Here is an 18,148-nt window from a genome sequence, read left to right on the forward strand (position 1 = left end):
GAATAGCTCCATAACAGTGGTGTACAGAAAACAACCTCCTCAGGAGGAGTCCCACAGTGCGTAGAAGCCACTGGGCAAAAGGGAGCAGAGCTAAGCCACACGCAAAACAGAGGGCGTTCACATTCCAGGTACGGTAACACAAGACACTTAGGTGCATACACACTACCTTACAACAATGACAAAAACAAGACAAAAAAGAGCCCTCATACCGTAAATAAAAGTTCTTGAACAAAACCCCAAAAAAGCAAAAAATCCCCATAAACGAGCAAAAGTGCAGACAGAAAACAAACAAAACCAGACCAACACAAGTACCAACCAGAAAATCTTGCATTAGCTCAGGGTGCCGAATGTCCTGCACGAGAAGGTACATCAAAGACTGTGGATAATTGGCATGGCCAGAAGTACTTGGAGACGTGAGAGAGAAGTTTAACAGGCGTGAGATGGAAAATGTTTTCATGAACCCACAACCGCCCCCTGGGGAGACCCCTAAGAACAAAAGAATTTTACCCAACAGCCAGGTCATGACGCTCTGAAACTGTGAGTTAAGGTCAGACATGGTCCACCCCAGGAGTAGGCGTGGGGCTTTGAACCAACAAAGCACAAAGGTAAACAACGTGAGTACAAAATAGACCCGCAACAAATACAGTTCAAGCAAAATGTCACTGACCATCTCCAGGTTTGCGTCCTCGATCGTCATCTTCTGTGCTGGCAGGGAAGCTGGAGCAGGATGAGGAGGCGCAGGAGGGGAAGGTTCCGACGGCATGCGTGCGAACGACGCACCGTCTGGCCTTGAGACTGGTTGTGGTGCGGCGTGCGCTGGAACAGGTGCTGGCGCGGTGTGCGCAAAGTCCAATGCAGCCGTGGGCGTGGAGTCTGGAGCAGCCGTTGGTGCAGCTGGCGTGGAGTCTGGAGCAACCGCTGGAGTGATGCGCACAGAGACTGGTTCGGCGGGAGGTGCCGCAGGTGCGGAGATCGCTCCAGTCGCTGGTGCAGTGCACATGGAGACCGGGCCGGCTGGAAGCATCACTGGTGCCGCTGGCATGGAGACTGGAGTAGCCGCTGGTGCAGCTGGCGTGGAGGCTGGAGCAACCGCTGGAGTGATGCGCACAGAGACTGGTTCGGCGGGAGGTGCCGCAGGTGCGGAGATCGCTCCAGTCGCTGGTGCAGTGCGCATGGAGACCGGGCCGGCTGGAAGCGTCGCTGGTGCCGCTGGCATGGAGACTGGAGTAGCCGCTGGTGCAGCTGGCGTGGAGTCTGGAGCAACCGCTGGAGTGATGCGCACAGAGACTGGTTCGGCGGGAGGTGCCGCAGGTGCGGAGATCGCTCCAGTCGCTGGTGCAGTGCGCATGGAGACCGGGCCGGCTGGAAGCGTCGCTGGTGCCGCTGGCGTGGAGACTGGAGCAGCTACAGGTGCGAAGCGCACAGTCTTCGGTGGCACAGGCGCGCAGGGCTGTCGAGGAGCTGGAACAGGAGGAAGGCTGAGAACAGCCGTTGTCGTGGCCCGGAGATGTTGGGAAGTCGGGCATGAGGAGGCCGGCTCCGCTTCGGTCCGAAGCGAGCGTGTGGAAGCCACGTGTGTGTGTGTGACTTAGGTGGTGCTCGTGAAGGGGCTTGCATGGGTGTTGAGCGTGGTCGTGGTCCCGGTGTCTTCGGTTTTGCAGGTGCAGCCGGTTCTTTTCCTGATGCACACCAGGCTGCGTCTGATATTGTTATGTGCCGTGGTGCAGTCAAACAGGCTGCGGTGATGTCTGATTCAAACATGAATTCAATCGGATCTTCGATACATGGCGGAAGAAGGCCCTGCTTAAACTGAGCCTTTATGTTCTCAAGGTCAGGAAAAGAGCGAACCACGTCAGGCTCGGCTTGTAACAGCTGATCAAGGTCCGACAGAACGCGACGTCGGTTCTGTGGACTCAGATTGTCATGGTATTCAAAAAACAAGTCCTGTACCTTGAACAATACGTTTACCGAGTCCTGTACCACGAACTGTTCTGACTCCGACGAATTGTCTTCGTCATCGTCATCACAATCGCTCCATTCTGCGTCGTCATCGACAGGCAGGGGCTGTGCACACGGGTGGGCCTCTGGATGTATTATCCAGTCAGGAAGTTTAGTGCCAGAAAAAATTGTGTCCAGGTCTTGCAGATCAGGGAAGCGTTCATAAAGCCATTCATTGGCTTCCACAATTTCCCATGCCTGCTCAAGATAATCAAATTTCTCCTTTGGAGAGAAACAGTCATGAAAACAAATAAAAAAAAATTGAAGGTCATCAAAAATCCTCTTGATTGTATCAGCGTCTTGATTCCTGGCGACCGGATTGTGCACCTTCCTCCACTCTTATATGTTACCCTGTGCTCCTCCCTTTTCTTAAAGTAGGTATTCACCACAGCCATTTCCATCCTTTTTCCTATCCTTGATACCATATCTACCCATTACTTCCTCATCACCTCTGTTCCCTTCACCAACATGCCCATTGAAGTCTGCTCCTATCACCACTCTTTCATGCTTGGGTTCACTCTTCACCACCTCATCTAACACACTCCAGAAATCTTCTTTCTCCTTCATCTCACAACCTACCTGTGGGGCATATGCACTGATGATATTCATCATCACCCCTTCAATTTCCAACTTCACACTCATCACCCTGTCAGACACTCGCTTAACCTCCAACACACTTTTAAAATAGTCTTCCTTTAAAATGACCCCAACACCATTTCTCTTCCTGTCCTCACCATGGTACAACAACTTGTACCCACCGCCGATGCTCCTGCTCTTACTTCCCTTCCACTTGGTCTCTTGCACACACAATATGTCTACCTTTCTCCTCTCCATCATATCAGCCAACTCTCTCCCTTTACCAGTCATACTACCAACATTCAAAGTCCCCACTCTCATTTCCACCCTTCTAGTTTTCTTCTTCTCCCGCTGTTCGTGGCAATGTTTTCCTCCTCTTCTTCGTTGTCTTCGCCCAGCAGTAGCCCAATTTCCACTGGCACCCTGTTGGGCAATAGCACCGGTGGCGGATGTTGTTAACCCGGGCCGCAACCGATCTGGTATGGGAATTCTATTGTGAGTCTGCATAGTTGGGTTGGCTTGTTTTACGCTGGATGCGCTTCCTGACACAACCCTCCTCATTTACCTCATCATTTGACCGTTGGGGTTTTACATAATTATTGTATGGCCTTGCCTTACAATATAAAGCGCCTTGGGGCAACTGTTTGTTGTGATTTGGCGCTATATAAAAAAATTGATTGATTTATCCGGGCTTGGGACCGGCACTCAGAATGTACTGGCTGCACACCCCATGTGGCTGAGAACGCACTGGAGAAGTCAAAGAACAGGACTCTAACAGTGCTGCCTGCCTCCTCCAGGTGAAGATAAGCTGTGTGCAGCATGAGGATGATGGCATCCTCCACTCCCCTTTTGGGCTGGTACGCAAACTGCAGGGGGTCCAGCCATGATTTGACAACTGTGCAGAGGAGCCTCAGGAGGAGCCTCTCAAGTGACTTCATAACATGTGATGTTAGGGCAGCAGGTCTGTAGTCATTAAATGTGTTTGGGTTCTTCTTGGGCACAGGGACCAGACTTGAGGTTTTCCACTGCTCAGGAACAACCATCTGACTCAGGCTCAAGTTGAAGATGTGCTGGAAAGTCCCACACAACTGGACAGCACATCCCTGCAGCACTGTGGGCTTATGTACATGTGATTTCTTAGTTTTTACCCTGAGTCTCTCAAATATGGCGTCGGGTATTGTGAAGGATTTGCATCCATCCATCTGTCCATCTGTCTGTGTTCATCTTAAGTCCAGTCCTGTTACTGCCACAGTGTTCAAATTAACAGGGAAAATTCTTGGGACACAGACCTTGGACAAGTTTAAAGATGGCTAACATTAACCTATTTTAAGAGGTATTTTAAGAGGTTTAAACATCACATTCTGTTTCAATCTGTTCAGTTTAGTTTTTGAGTGGTAGGTGACAGCCAATCAGAGTAGAGCTACACCGTGACAGCCTGGTTGCTAGCTGTCAACTCTGTTTCATTTGTGTGTAAATATAACCTCTTTGTCATATATTATGTAAAAGCTAATGAGAAATAAACACTTCTAAAGCTGAAAATACTGTGTTTGGAACGATAACTGAATGATAACTCCTCTGAAGTGATTTAAAAAACATTTAGCAGATGTTAACATGCATGCTAATGTCCACTAACTCAAAGCTAACTTCTGCTCTTTTCAAAAGCTTATGTTGATGTTTTATGTAAAAGCTAGTTACAAATAAACACTTCTCATACTGAAAACGATTCTTTTGTAACCTGGTAACACACCTGTTTTAACATATTTTTATATTTATATATACGGAGAGAGAGAGAGAGAGAGAGAGAGAGAGAGAGAGAGAGAGGGTTTCTGCATCATTATTGAACATGTACAAACTGTACATAAGGTAATAGGATATTAATGATTACTTGAACAGCTGCAAATTAGAAAGAACACAATGCTTATACAGCTCAGGGTATTTTAGCATTGCGTTATAATTTTATTTTTAATAAATTTGCAAAAATCTAAAAAAAAAAAACTTTCACATTGTCATTATGGGGTATTGTGTGTACAATTTTGAGGAAAAAAAATGTAATTTCATCCATTTTGGAATAAGGCTGTAACTTGTAAATTGAAGCGCTGTGAATACTTTCTGGATGCACCGTAGACCGATTGATACTCTGGTCTGCTTGAGGTTTCTTTTGATAATTAAAAACATTGAGGGAGGTTTTCTTTTCCACTTTTTCAGTGTCACTGAGTGGGTTAGGGTAAACCTTGTTTGGTGCAACCTATTTTCTGATTTGGTGCTTTACAAAAGAATGTAATTACACACACTAACTTTCGCTCTTTGGCCACATTTAACAAGAGGCCAACTGGAGATGGACTCTCAACCTTTGTAATCATAATGACTAAACATTAACTGACATCTAAGTTTTAATATCCTAGAGAATACTTGTATGTACTTATCGTATTTTATGTCTGCAGCCATTCATCATGTTTGTTACTTTGGCCACGCAGACATTTTTACTCTGCAGGTGGTTTGATGCTGCTGCTTCCTACATCACGCGGCACTGTGCTGATGTGACCTCACACACAGTGCGAACAAAGAGGAGGTAGAAGGTTCACATGTGTGACAGGCAGCAAATGCAGAACGTGTAATGATGAGTGTGAGGAATCACCTAGTTAGGGGCGAACGATCATTAACATGAAGTCATTTCAAAGACAAACTTCATCCAGCTGTAATAGCAGTGTCATCAAACCACCTTCCATTCTACAAGAGGGACTGTTTTATCATTGTATTTATCTCCGACGGGATGCAAATGTACCGCACGATTGATCAGAATGACCACAGAGGAGGACTTGACGCAATGCACAAAAATTGCTGACAAGGGTACAGCCAGGAGATGGTCACTCCAAGTCCTTTTGTCGCTCTCTTTCTGTCGCTCTTCTTCTCCTCAAACGATTCCATCTTTATAGCCGGGCCAATCAATGGCAAACCAGTGTCTATTGTCTGTTCCGCGCTCAGGCTGCTGCCCTCCTCCAGCACCCCCATTACAGAAATGTTTCTTCCCATCAGTGCCTTTACTTATCACTTCCCGGGTGACATTGAACTTCCTATGCCCCGGCCGCTGAGACACATCTGAACTCACACAATTACTCTTCATCCCCACTAACAATTTAGTAATGAAGTATTGATTTCCAGATTCCTCTCTTATGGATGATATTAGATTTTGTTTGATAAACTGTGCTTGGGCCTCTAATCTGCACTGTCCCTTTTCCCACTGTCTGTAAAACAAAGTGCCACTGGAGAGATAATGACCAGGGAACATCGATGAACTCATTTCATCAATTTGTAACACTTGACAATGAAAAAGGGCAGGCATTTTTCAAGCAGCAATGTCAAAGTTTATTGCTCTGGGTACGGTCTTATTGGAAGCCAGACATCTTGAGCAGCGTTCAGCTCTAATTTATGGGCCCCAATGTGCCAGTTACTTTTAAAGGAAATGTTTGGACACTGGGAGGATATTAGTGTTGCACCTGGGTTGTTTGATTTCTAGGACCACCGGGGATTCATGTGTCACGTTAGGAAACACAAAAACAGCAGAGGATGTGGCCAAACACTCCGACTATTTACGATGCAACAAAATGCTGTTTAGGGCATAAATCATGGCAAGATGTTACAAATGTAGAGATGCATCAGCCACCAAAATGTAAATGCCTGCTGGTTCAATGATACTGCATGATTGGTGCATTTTAGCCCTTAGAGCCCCAGTGCCTCCTAGTCCACATTTCATCATATATCTCTTAATAGATCATATCTCTTTACATGGTGTTCTAGAGAAATATATGTCTCACATTCTGAAAGAGGAGACTGATCCAAACATTTTGATATGCAACACATAGCCATTATACTAAGAAAATGGAAATAGCTTAAGATATGGTGCAATCAAGAAAATACCCATAGGGCTGTCAGGGTTAAGCAAATAAACAAACAAACAAAAAAGGTAGTGGTAAGAATACAATATTTATTTGAGCCACAAATGTTTTTAAGCCTCTCTTCTAGTTTTCACATTTCAGGTTAAACACCAGTAGCAGGCACAGCTAACCTTAGCTTTGGTAACCGCTAATCTCCTAGCTGGCAAGTTATCTGTGATAACACTCAATCAATTAACTACTAATGCATTTAGCTAAAGCACCAGATAGTGACTGGTTTTCTGACCCCTCCAGATCCCCCCAATAAAGCAAAACTGCACATTTCAGAGTGGCCTTTTATTGTGGCCAGCCTAAGGCACACCTGTGCAATAATCATGCTGTCCAATCAGCATCGTGATCTACCGCACCTGTGAGGTGGGATGGATTATCTCGGCAAAGGAGAAGTGCTCACTAACACAGATTTAGACCGATATAACAGTTTGAGAGAAATAGCTCTTTTGTGTATGTAGAAAACATTTTAGACCTTTGAGTTCAGTTCATGGAAAATTGGAGCAAAAACAAAAGCATTGCCTTTATATTTTTGTTCAGTGTAGCTTTAGCCTAAGATAATTATTGCCTCCTTTGCATGACTTCTTATTATTTTATACATTTTGAACTTGTATCTCACTGTGTATTGTAGATGTGTGAAATCTGTATTCTCAACAGTTGGAGCTCTGTTTTATTAACCCTGCTGTGTGCTCTTGTGCTGACTATTTATCTGGTACAAAGTCAAAATGTTTATTTCCCCTCATTCATCCTGATAGAACAAGAGAGCCACAGAACAACAGCCAATTTGGACTGAAAATCCCAGTTCATCTCGGGGTAATCCAATTTCTTTCCTCCCCAGAAATCTACATGTATAGTGCTTATCAACTGGATTACTGGCAGGTAGGAAGAATAACCCAATTTGAGGTTACTTGTTTCTCTGTGTGTAGTATTCAGTGTCACATTGCATTAGAAGAGCAGGGCTATTGCTTTGTGGAACAGATGTGTAACTTGCTTGCATCTCCTTTCCCAGATCTGCTCATTCATTCATTTGATGTTATAGTGCTCCACCATTTAGGTCATGCGCATAGAATTACAAAATGAATCTGAGATCAAATGTAAATGTCCTGCAATCAGATAATGGCTTTAAGGAATCCATTTAAAAGCAGAATGCAAACCTCAGCCATACTCTTTTCATTTTTCTTTTCTGACAGTTTGTCTTCTTCTGTCCCACCAGTCACGTAATAGAAGTGAGAGATCTGAGATGAGCTTACTGCAACCGTGACACCACCAAGACTACTGCACTGGATGTGTGGTCCGACCCAATATCGGTACTCAGCTTTTAACTGGAAACTCGAAGAACCACGTTATGCCCATTCATCTGTTTTCTACCACTTGTCCAGGGTATAAGGTCAAGAATAAGTAAGTCATCTAGATGTCCCTCATATTTTAGTATTACAGAGTTGTGATTCTAGTTTGGCCTCTTTTCAAATGTCAGAACTTCTCACTTTGTCCCTATGGGTGAGTCCCACCACCCTGGAAAAGACCTTTATTTCTATCCACAATTGTATCCTTCTTCTTCTTCTTCTTACTGCAATGTGTCTAGATTTGCAGTTGTCTTGCAATGTCATAGTGAGTGGATTCTTCTCAGGAGTGATGCTCACATCTCTGGGTCCTCTCAGTTTGAGATCAAGAGATGTCTGAGAAGAGCTTATAGAGTCATGAGGTCAATGGACAAAGGTGCTTGGTGATGTCAATAGCACTACGAGAAAGCAAAGGGCAAACTGTTCAGGGTCCTGGTGTTTCTAGTCTTATTGTATGGTTGCCAGATTTCAACAGCATCAAGCGTACAAAGGCATTAAATGGATGTTTTTGATACTAGATCTCTCTCTGAAGGATCCTCGGGTACTGCTTTACTGGCTGTGTGTAAAAAGAACATGAAGTTATTCAGGAAGATAAGGGGTACTACTTGCATCATGAGGGAATCTCAACTATTGTATTATGGCCACGTGGTGTGTTTCTGGGCAGGAGGCAGTATGATGGTGCCTCAGTGATGTGGATCCCAGGAACTGGAAAAGGACAAGGGGATGCCCACGTATCACATGACTGTAGCAGATATATGGCTACTTTTGGAATATGGGGATGGGCCAGTTCTTTGTCAGAGTGTTTGCTATTCAGGACTTCGGGTGCTTTGAGGGCATCAAGAGCTGATTACATCACTTTCAATTTACTGGCATCATGTACCTCAGACATTATCAGTCACTCTTATCAGTGTTTTTCTGAGAGTTATGCATTTAAAAAAGTCATGTATCACAATCAAACTCTGCATCAGTCAAAGCATAATCAATAATAATCAGACCCACAGATTTCTCCATCTGGTCAACTGCATTGTGTAATTCTGTATTAGAATCCACATCAGTACTTGCATATGATAGATTAAATTCACCCATTTCTGCATCGTCGTCACTCCACCAGTTTCTCGCTCTCAGCTGGCAGCACCATTATTGACATCTGCATAGCAACGCGGTCAGGGCGCGGAGTAACACATCAAATGCAAAACGGTCAAATATTTCGCCACCATCAATGTAATATTTACTGGTCGGAAATCTCACACGATTAACCAATCAGATTTGCGGAACAAATGTAACTGGACTAGAATTCAGATTTGAAGGTGTTGATTCTTAGTCCAACTGTTTCACACTCAAATTCAAATCTCAACAATCAACATTTGAGGCCAAGCTCTGAAGAACTACACCATCTGTAGACCACCATGACACACTGTATCTTTTGTCCATGAAAATCACAAGGCTCAACCCAGGCAGAGTCCAACACCCACCCAGAATTTGTTTGACATTGTGAGAATTTGTTTGACATTGTGAGAATTTGTTTGACATTGTGAGAATTTGTTTGACATTGCGTATTGGAGAAATTACACTCTGGGATGATTCACTGTTCTGTTCTTGTTTCTGCAGACAGAAAACATGCTTAATGTATAGATACTGAGGTGGGACACGATTCCCTTGTCTGTTGAGTGGCTATAAAGGAAACGGAGTGGAAACCATCAGGGACGCAGGGAGCCATGTCAGTTTCCTTTAGACACAGTCCTCCTAATATCTCTTAAAGGCAACAATCATCTTTCCTGATGAACCAAAATGTTCTGCTGCAGCCAAGGTCAAGTACAAAAGTACAATACACACACACACACACACACACACACACACATGCATGTTACAGTGACTGCGTCATGTGGTCAACTGTGCATCGTGTCCTTTCATTTCACCTCTGTGTTCTCTACCAAATATGTTCAATATCAAGGTCACTAAATGCACTTTCACACAAAACTGCAAATATTTTAACTAGATAGATAGATAGATAGATAGATAGATAGATAGATAGATAGATAGATAGATAGATAGATAGATAGATAGATAGATAGATAGATAGATAGATAGATAGATAGATAGATAGATAGATAGATAGATAGATAGATAGATAGATAGTATGTATGTAATATGAATATGAATTCACACAGTTCACCTTTTTTTTTCTGTTTTCATGACCTTTGACCTTGGGTTACCATGGCATAATGTCTTAAGGCCGCACAGAACCATATATTATAGTTTCACCAAATCACAAAGAATGAATTTGCATGACTCAGTGTCATACACGTAAAGCCCCATTCTCATGTTCACGGATATACATGGTGTGAAGATCATGGCTGCCCATGAATGGAATCTAGTATGCGGTTTGATGATGTAACATGCCAGACTTGTACCATGTGATGTGTTCAATATTAACAGTACTGCATCTGTATTATGATTTTAGCACAACCTTGGTGGTTCCAGAAACCCTCCAGATGATGTGACACAGGTACACTGCAATGTTACAGGCTCCACAGAAAGTATGTCATGGTCCCAACAGGGGAAAAGAAGGCTTGTGGAGTGGCCCTTCTTGTTTTACGATGCATCATTCTATTCCTATTCTAACCCCAAAAGGAATCTGAGTGTCTGGGTTTATGTTTGGCCTGAATCAAGACTAAGATACAGAATTTCAATGACTTCCTCGAGTCAGCCAGCAGAAGTGTAAATTTATGCAGCAAAAACATTGAACTGTACATTAACTTATATCATCAGTGACATTTATGTATCTGGGTCTTCTGCCTTTGATAACAGGAGATTCTGGACAGAAGGAGAACAAATGACCCAATATTTAGGGTACTAGTGCTGTCGTACTGTATAGCCCCGACTGATTTGTGCATGTGCCAAGCGCATGAGCCTCCGAACGCAGTACAAATGTACGTGGAACACATTAGGATTACTCAGACAGGTGCCAAAATGCAGTAAGAATATGACAAATGCACTTACATTGCTGTACGAGTGAGGTCCGATTGCAGGTGGATGAAATATAGTCCAGCAGCACTCGAGGCGCACCCGTTCAGGCACATTCGGGACATTTGGTCACTGTTTGACGTGGCCCCGAATGCGATCAAAATGTCACGAATGCCATTCTCATGCCATCCGATTGTTTAGAATGCAGTCAGACTGGTTCATATTGCCATGAACACTGCCATCTACTGGCCAATAGATGGCAGTGTTCATGGCAATATGACCAGCATGAAAAAAAATGTCATATTTACAAATACAGATTTATTTGTAAAACCCACCACACATTTCAGTAACGTGTGTTATATAGACCAACCAACCACTCATGACAGGAAACTAATTTACTCATAATGCATTGTGACGTGTGTTTAAATGCTTAAAACCTTCAAAATTAGTGCATTACTTTAAAACTAAAACATATAGCTGATATTTTCGCTTTATAAAATGACACACGTGACGTTAATTTCAATAACTTGTCCAAAATTAGTTTGTTTAAAATTTTAACCATATGTCAAAACTGTCTGCCTGTGCATGAATTGTGTGATATGCTGGTGAGTCTGTATGGTGTGAAGAGAAATTATCTTTTTTTTCCCCTCGTTCCTTTCATTCTTTCTTTCTTTTCTTTATGGTCACCAGGTCTCTTTTGCTGAGACAAGGCTGATCTGAGACAGAAGCGCTGGCTTGTTGTGTCAGTAGCTGCTAGTGTACTGAAATCAATACTGAAAGTTAGCTTTTATCTGGAACTTCTGCTAAATTTTTTAGGCGTTTATCAGTTTAGTTTTATAAACGCTAACTTTTCAGTTAGCAGATTAACGGTTATGGAAGCTAACTTTTTGATTAGCTGTGCCCACCGCTGCAAGATAGCTGCACGACTGTTCTGAGAATGTTGTCCGACATTTTGGAATGCATCTCGACATACCCCAAATGTGAGACGAATTTCCATTCGGACGCAATTTGGGCTCATTCAGCCTGTAGTGTGATGGGAGTATAACCACTGACCTAAGGGGAGAACTACTGTATTTTCTGAAATATAAGTCACACCCAAGTTGTTGTTGTATTTGTTCAAAGATGCATCATGAAAAGATAAAAAAAACATATATAGTAAGTTGCACCAAACTACAAGTTACATTTATTTTTGAAACATGGTGCTATTGCTTCATTCACCAAGAAGCTAAATTTATTAAATCAGTGCATTATTTACTTATTACAGAAGCTAATGGGTTTGTTAGTGTTACTGTACCAAGAACAAAGAACTTTGTTTAGTAAAATAAAAAAAGAATGTTTATTTTACTAAATGTAATTAAACATTTGAAAACTCATGTTGTTGTTGTCCCGTTGGCTGCTCCCGGTTTTGTACAGGGTCACCACAGGGGATACAGTCAGATCCGCATTGGTATTTGGCACAGATTTTACGCCAGATGCCCTTCCTGACGCAACTCCAGTGTTACCTGGAGAAACACACACAGCCACTGGTGTTCCAAAGAGGTCTCCCATCCAGGTACTAACCACATCCCGCACAGCTTAGCTTCTGGGATCTGACGGGATCAGACTGACACGGAGCCGAACGGCTGCTATTTGAAAACCCCTGTACATTTATAAACATAATAGGCTAACCTTAGCTATCCTGCTCATTGCGTTTCTTGTTGTCCCACACAGTCCAAACAAGTGGAGAGTGTGGTCCTTCAGTTTGAGAGCATGATTTATTCATTTTACTCATTATCCAAGATGCAGCACGTCCTTCTGATACATTTCATCTTCTTCTTCCAGTTTTATGGTAGTTGGCATCCGGCCATCAGTACTGCAGCATCTCGTAATGCTGCAGTACTCGTAATGCAAGAGCAGCTTGTCATGCATGTAGATGGTGTCATGTTATGGCCATAAATGATCATTTTGATAAAAGTCATATTTTCCTATATAGTATGTAACATCAAAATATTAATCACACAACTAAACAAAAAATAAGGTAGGTTTCTTTGGTACTAGGTCTCTTCAGAGGATACTTTGGCTGGTATGACTTTGTGTCAAAGTACGTAGCAATTGCTTTGGGAGACTGAAGAGGAGTATTACTACTATGGTGAGGGAGCGTCGGCTTCGGCTACAACATTTTGGCCATGTGGTGCATTTTTCTGGGCATGATCCAGCATGCAGGTGCCTCAGTGCTGATGTAAAGGAGTTGCCCATGTTTAACCTGGTTATGGCAGATAGGTGGCTGCTTTTTAGAGGTTATGATGAACTATTTGTCTGCCTGGGTGGTTGCCATCCAGGACCCAAGGTGGTTCTGGGGGGTGTTGGATGTGGTGACCCGCTGAACCAGGGCTTGTTTCCACACCTGACCCGGTGAACTATACTGTGTTTCTGAAAAGGGGAATGGTAATAACAGGCGGTACCATGAGTGACGTAGTACAAAACTGTTTTTATGTAAAAACTCCAAAAATATGGTAACAGCTATATTGGATCTAGCAGTTAATTTCCTGTGTACTTGCTGCGTTGTAGCTTGTTGATGAGTTGTGTAAGATGATGAAAATCAGGAAAAACAGTTGCTTAGGAGGTGCCATGTCCTACCAATCACTCTGCTCTTCTAAAGGGGCTCCAATGGCACCTGAGGGGGAATCTCATGGCTGTCATCCCAGAAAGCCTGCCGCACTGATGCCTGCTTACCATCTGCTCCCCATATGAGCAAAAACAGCCGATTGTCTCTGCGAAGGTCCCTCAATCATGCTGCCTTTGAACTAATATACTTTAACATGTTTTTCAGGTACATTTAGACAACATCTTGGTCCAATCTGTAATGCTGGAAGTCCCCGTTTGGCGCAGCGAGATAACAGTAAATGATTGTGTGTGCGTGTGTGCGGTGTAGGTCGAGTGCATATGAAGTGTATATCACAGCCCTGCCCTGTCTCGGCGCGGACTTGGCATCTGACAGTGAATAAAGCACAACAGCGCGACCCCTGTCAGTGTTACACTTCCTGTAAATAACCCCTCCATGCCTTCATTTTTATCATTTCTTGCAAATGATTCCGGGGCCCTCCAGAGCCGACAAGAAACAGCATTATTTTATGGCAAGGGAGGGGGGGAGAAAAGATAAAAAGAGGAACTGGGGGGATCTGGGAGGGGTGAGAGGAGATGGGCCTAAAAAAAGGTCCTTCAGGGAATATGGTGTAAATGAAGTTCCAGGAATGACACAGGCGAGCAATGAGGCGTGGATGGAAAATATACGCTGCACATCATCGGATAGAGATGCCAGTGGAAATGGCTTCATTGAAGTGTCAGCCCTCATCCATCAATCAATCATCCGCAAGAAACAATAACGGCGCGGCGATGGGGCAGCTTTTATGAGGCTTACTCATGGGTATCAGAAACAGCACTTAAGTGTAGTTCTGACACTGGGAGAAAAACAGAGGTGAGGCGCTCGGCTTATTCGCATGCAGGTGGAGCAGATAGACTGAATATACAGCGGCCCCTTGGCAGGACGCTCTGGACACAGGAGGCGGAGGAGGAGGTTTTATCTTCATGGCATCAGTGAATTTCATATTCCATGCATTCACTGTGTGCTGCAGGCCTGATATTAGATTTGCAACATTTTCCCCATATTGTTTTTTGTTGCCCTGGTGGATATTTCTTAAAATCTTTTCCAAAATTTGCATTTAAAAAATCTGAAAAATACATCACCAGTGTTATTTTGACATAATCTAATTCTTTTATATTTAAGCCCACCTACGTACTTCAGAGGTCTTACTGTTTTCACAAAATATCTCAAGACTCAAAATATAATTTTGACTGACTTTTGTACAAGGTGCAGCTTCCATCCAAGCTTCATATGTATGTTTATTGATTATGTTTTTCAAGTCCAACCACATTCTTGGTCAGAGGTGTTTTTTAGCCTCTGAACAGGCTTCTTGGATGAATAACTGAAATTTGCTACAGTCTCCCACTTAGGATGCACAGGTACGCAGTGCATGGAGAGAGGCAAAGGGCAGGCCTCACATGCATGACACGTGCACACACAGGGATCATATGCACTAAAAATTTGCCAGCTGGCTATGGAAACAAAGAGCAGAAAAGCTCAGCTTACAGCAAACACAGAGGGCATATTGCTTCATTCTCTGCACATGATGCCATTATGCTTCTAAAATCTTTATATAGAAAACAGTTGTTGGCTGCTATTTTAACTTTAAATATAATTGCAATGCTAAAATACCCTCCGCTGTATGAGCATTGTGTTCTTATTATATAACTTTTCTTCATCCAATATTTCTCTATGTTGGACGACTTGCCATCCATCAATTGTTATGTCCCCACCCCCCTCCCAAATTAAGCAAACAACAAAGAGTCAAGTAAATTAGATCAATTTATTTTGTTGTGAACAGCATATGAATGCTTCTAAAACATCAGTAGCGTGCTTGCCTACCTTCTTAGTGTTTCTGGCATCCTTGGAGTTCAATATTTCCACCAGTTCTTCTTCTGTGAACTCAGCAAACCTCGCTGGCAGACGATTTTCTGCTGTTGTTGACATGTTTGTTGCCATTTTTTCAACCAGCGTCTGTCAGCTAGTTCCTGACTTCCGCGTGATGTCATCTCATGAATAATTGTATGCCGTGCTCTGATTGGCTAGCTGTTGGCAGTAAGCTCTAATGCTATTGGTTAGTGGGAACCGATCCAATATAACTTTTGGTCCGAGCCTTTTTGGATCCCTTTGGATCCAACATAACTTTCTGGCGCCAAGCATGCCAAAATACAGGTAAATGATGGACAGGAAGGCTAATCTGTGATTGGCTATTGCAATCTGAGTGGAGAACACACACACACACACACACACACACACACACACACACACACACACATATATATATATATATATATATATATATATATATATATATATATATACACACACATAAAATTATACATTTGTTGTTATTTACATTAATTATTATGATCCTATTGTCTTACATACAGTTTGTACATGTTTAATAAAGCCCCTCAATCAATCAATCAATCAATTCACCTTGAACAATGTTGACATTTTAATGGTGTCTGCAGGACGCCGTGCATGTGCGCATACCTGAGCTTTTGACAACACCAGAAGTTAGCTTTGAGTTCGTGGAAGTTAGCGTGCATGCTGACGTCTGTGAAATGTCTTGTAAATCACTCCAGAGGTGTTATCAGGTTACAAAAACAGCGTTTTCAGTTTTAGAAGTGTTTATTTCTCCCTAGCTTTCACATAATATATGACAAAGAGGTTCTATTTACACACAAACAAAATGGAGTTTGCAGCTAGCTAGACCAGCCACTGATGTCACAATGCCGCTCTACTCTGATTGGCTGTCACCCCCCCCCCCCCCAAAAAAAACAGAAGAGAATGAAACTTAATGTGACATTTTAACCTCTTAAAATACCTCTTAAAATAGGTCAAGGTTAGCCATCTTTGGACTTGTCCAAGGTCTATGTCTCAAGAATGTTCTCTGTGAATTTGAAGACTCTGGCAGTAACAGGACTGGACTTATGATGAACACAGACAGACAGACACACAGACAGATGGACAGACGTACTGATGTAAAATCTTCACAATACCCGATGGCCATATTTGATGCCGTCGGGTAAAAATTGCATTTAGGGCACCTTTAAATTAGTTTATCCACTGAAAAATGATATGAAGGTATTTAAGAATTTTGGACCAAATATAAATTTTGAAGTACCAGGACATTCAGTCTAACGCCCTCCAATATTACACGCTGCAGAAGGACCAACTCGTGTCTAAGCTGTGCATGTTATACAAGATGCATTCATTACTGATGCTGCTGGAGGTTTACATTATTGTGATCAATGTAAATATGAATGAATGAAGATATTTTATTATTTTATGAACACGAAATCTAATTTGGTCAAACCTGGTAGGCAAAGACGTCTATTGATTATGGTTAGGATTGCTCATCAATCCAGGTCAAATTTCCTGCCCCATAATTTTATGGAAATACGTGACAATTTTTTTTTATTGTTCGTGATCTTGACTGTTTAAAAGCTGCTGTGACAGTTTCTTTGAAATGGGAGTGTGGTGGTGGTGGCTCATTTGCTCCTTTGTTTTCCGTTATACTATGTGCTAGAGTAATTAAAAATAGTTACCTTGCCAAACAACTCTATGCACAAACCTGAACCTTGTGAAAATGAGAAACAGGAAGACAACAGGCCAACAAAAACTGAACAATGGCACCACCCAAAGGAGACAAACCTCCATCCTTGCTAACTCATTTGTCAGTAGCTGTACTGTTTTCTTTTTGCTCTAATTGGAAATTGTTTTTTTTTTTAATGCATTTGTATCCTCACAGAATAACTGGTATAATTCTTCAATTTCTGTTCTCCCTGTTGTTACTATATGTCGCAGGCCTACAAATTTACTTAAAAAAAAAATGCATTTTTTTTAACATCCTGTCACCTCAGCACAGTATAATCATGCCCCCACCCACCCTCCCTTGAACAAAAGCCCCTGGAGCCGCCACTGTAAAATCATAATCTCTAGACTTGCATACAACAGACAAAAGGAGCTGAAAATAGAGCAGCATTTTCTTCAAGTCTATAGGTTCAGCACTTTTCCAGCAGAACAAAAAATAGTAAATAGTCCAACAGTCACTTTTGCTGTACATGAGCCTTTTGATTTCCCCAAACCAAGTCTCTTGATGGCTTCTCCACAACATGAAACATGACACGTCATCCATTATTCTGTACATGTGCCTTGCTATCTCAGCCCGCTCCATATGGCCCCTGTTGTCTCCAGACACCCAAATCCCTTTCCTTAGGCCAGAGGCTGTTTTTGTGGGAACCATTACATTGCTCCTCTTCCTCAGAGGAACGGGGTGACGATGATGAGCAATCACAGCCAAAGCAGATCTGCGCCTCAAATTCTGACAGGATATTCAACAACTGACCGTATCCGCTGTGTTGGCCCAATTGCTAATTCATGCAAATTGACAATCTGGAGGCAACAATTATCAGCGATGAAAGGACTGAAAATAAGAGTTATTAGAGTGCACTTTAGGCAAAGAGAGAAAAGCAAAGCTTACTTTTTGCAAGCTAGGAGGGAGGAAAAAGAAAAAGACACTTTGCTGATACCAGGTTGGAATTCCCACACACAGTTCTGTCACCTCGTGTGGAACACATGAATGACTGCAGTGAAAAACCAAAGACAGCGTTTGTGTTTTAAATTCTGCACAAAAATACTGAACTTAATTGTGTGACTATGAAAATGTTGCATATCTATGACATAACATTTTGAGATATATATAC

General features: G+C 42.6%; 1 protein-coding gene across 1 annotated transcript; it reads right to left on the bottom strand.

Annotated features, from left to right (window-relative positions):
* Positions 1-659: 659 nt before the first annotated feature.
* Positions 660-1,526, bottom strand: LOC117511550 (keratin-associated protein 5-1-like). Its single transcript, XM_034171553.1, has one exon. It carries the CDS (start codon positions 1,524-1,526, stop codon positions 660-662), a length of 867 nt encoding a protein of 288 aa, XP_034027444.1.
* Positions 1,527-18,148: the final 16,622 nt, after the last annotated feature.

Source organism: Thalassophryne amazonica, chromosome 6 (genome assembly GCF_902500255.1).
Source record: "Thalassophryne amazonica chromosome 6, fThaAma1.1, whole genome shotgun sequence".
In the NCBI taxonomy this organism is placed as follows: domain Eukaryota; kingdom Metazoa; phylum Chordata; class Actinopteri; order Batrachoidiformes; family Batrachoididae; genus Thalassophryne; species Thalassophryne amazonica.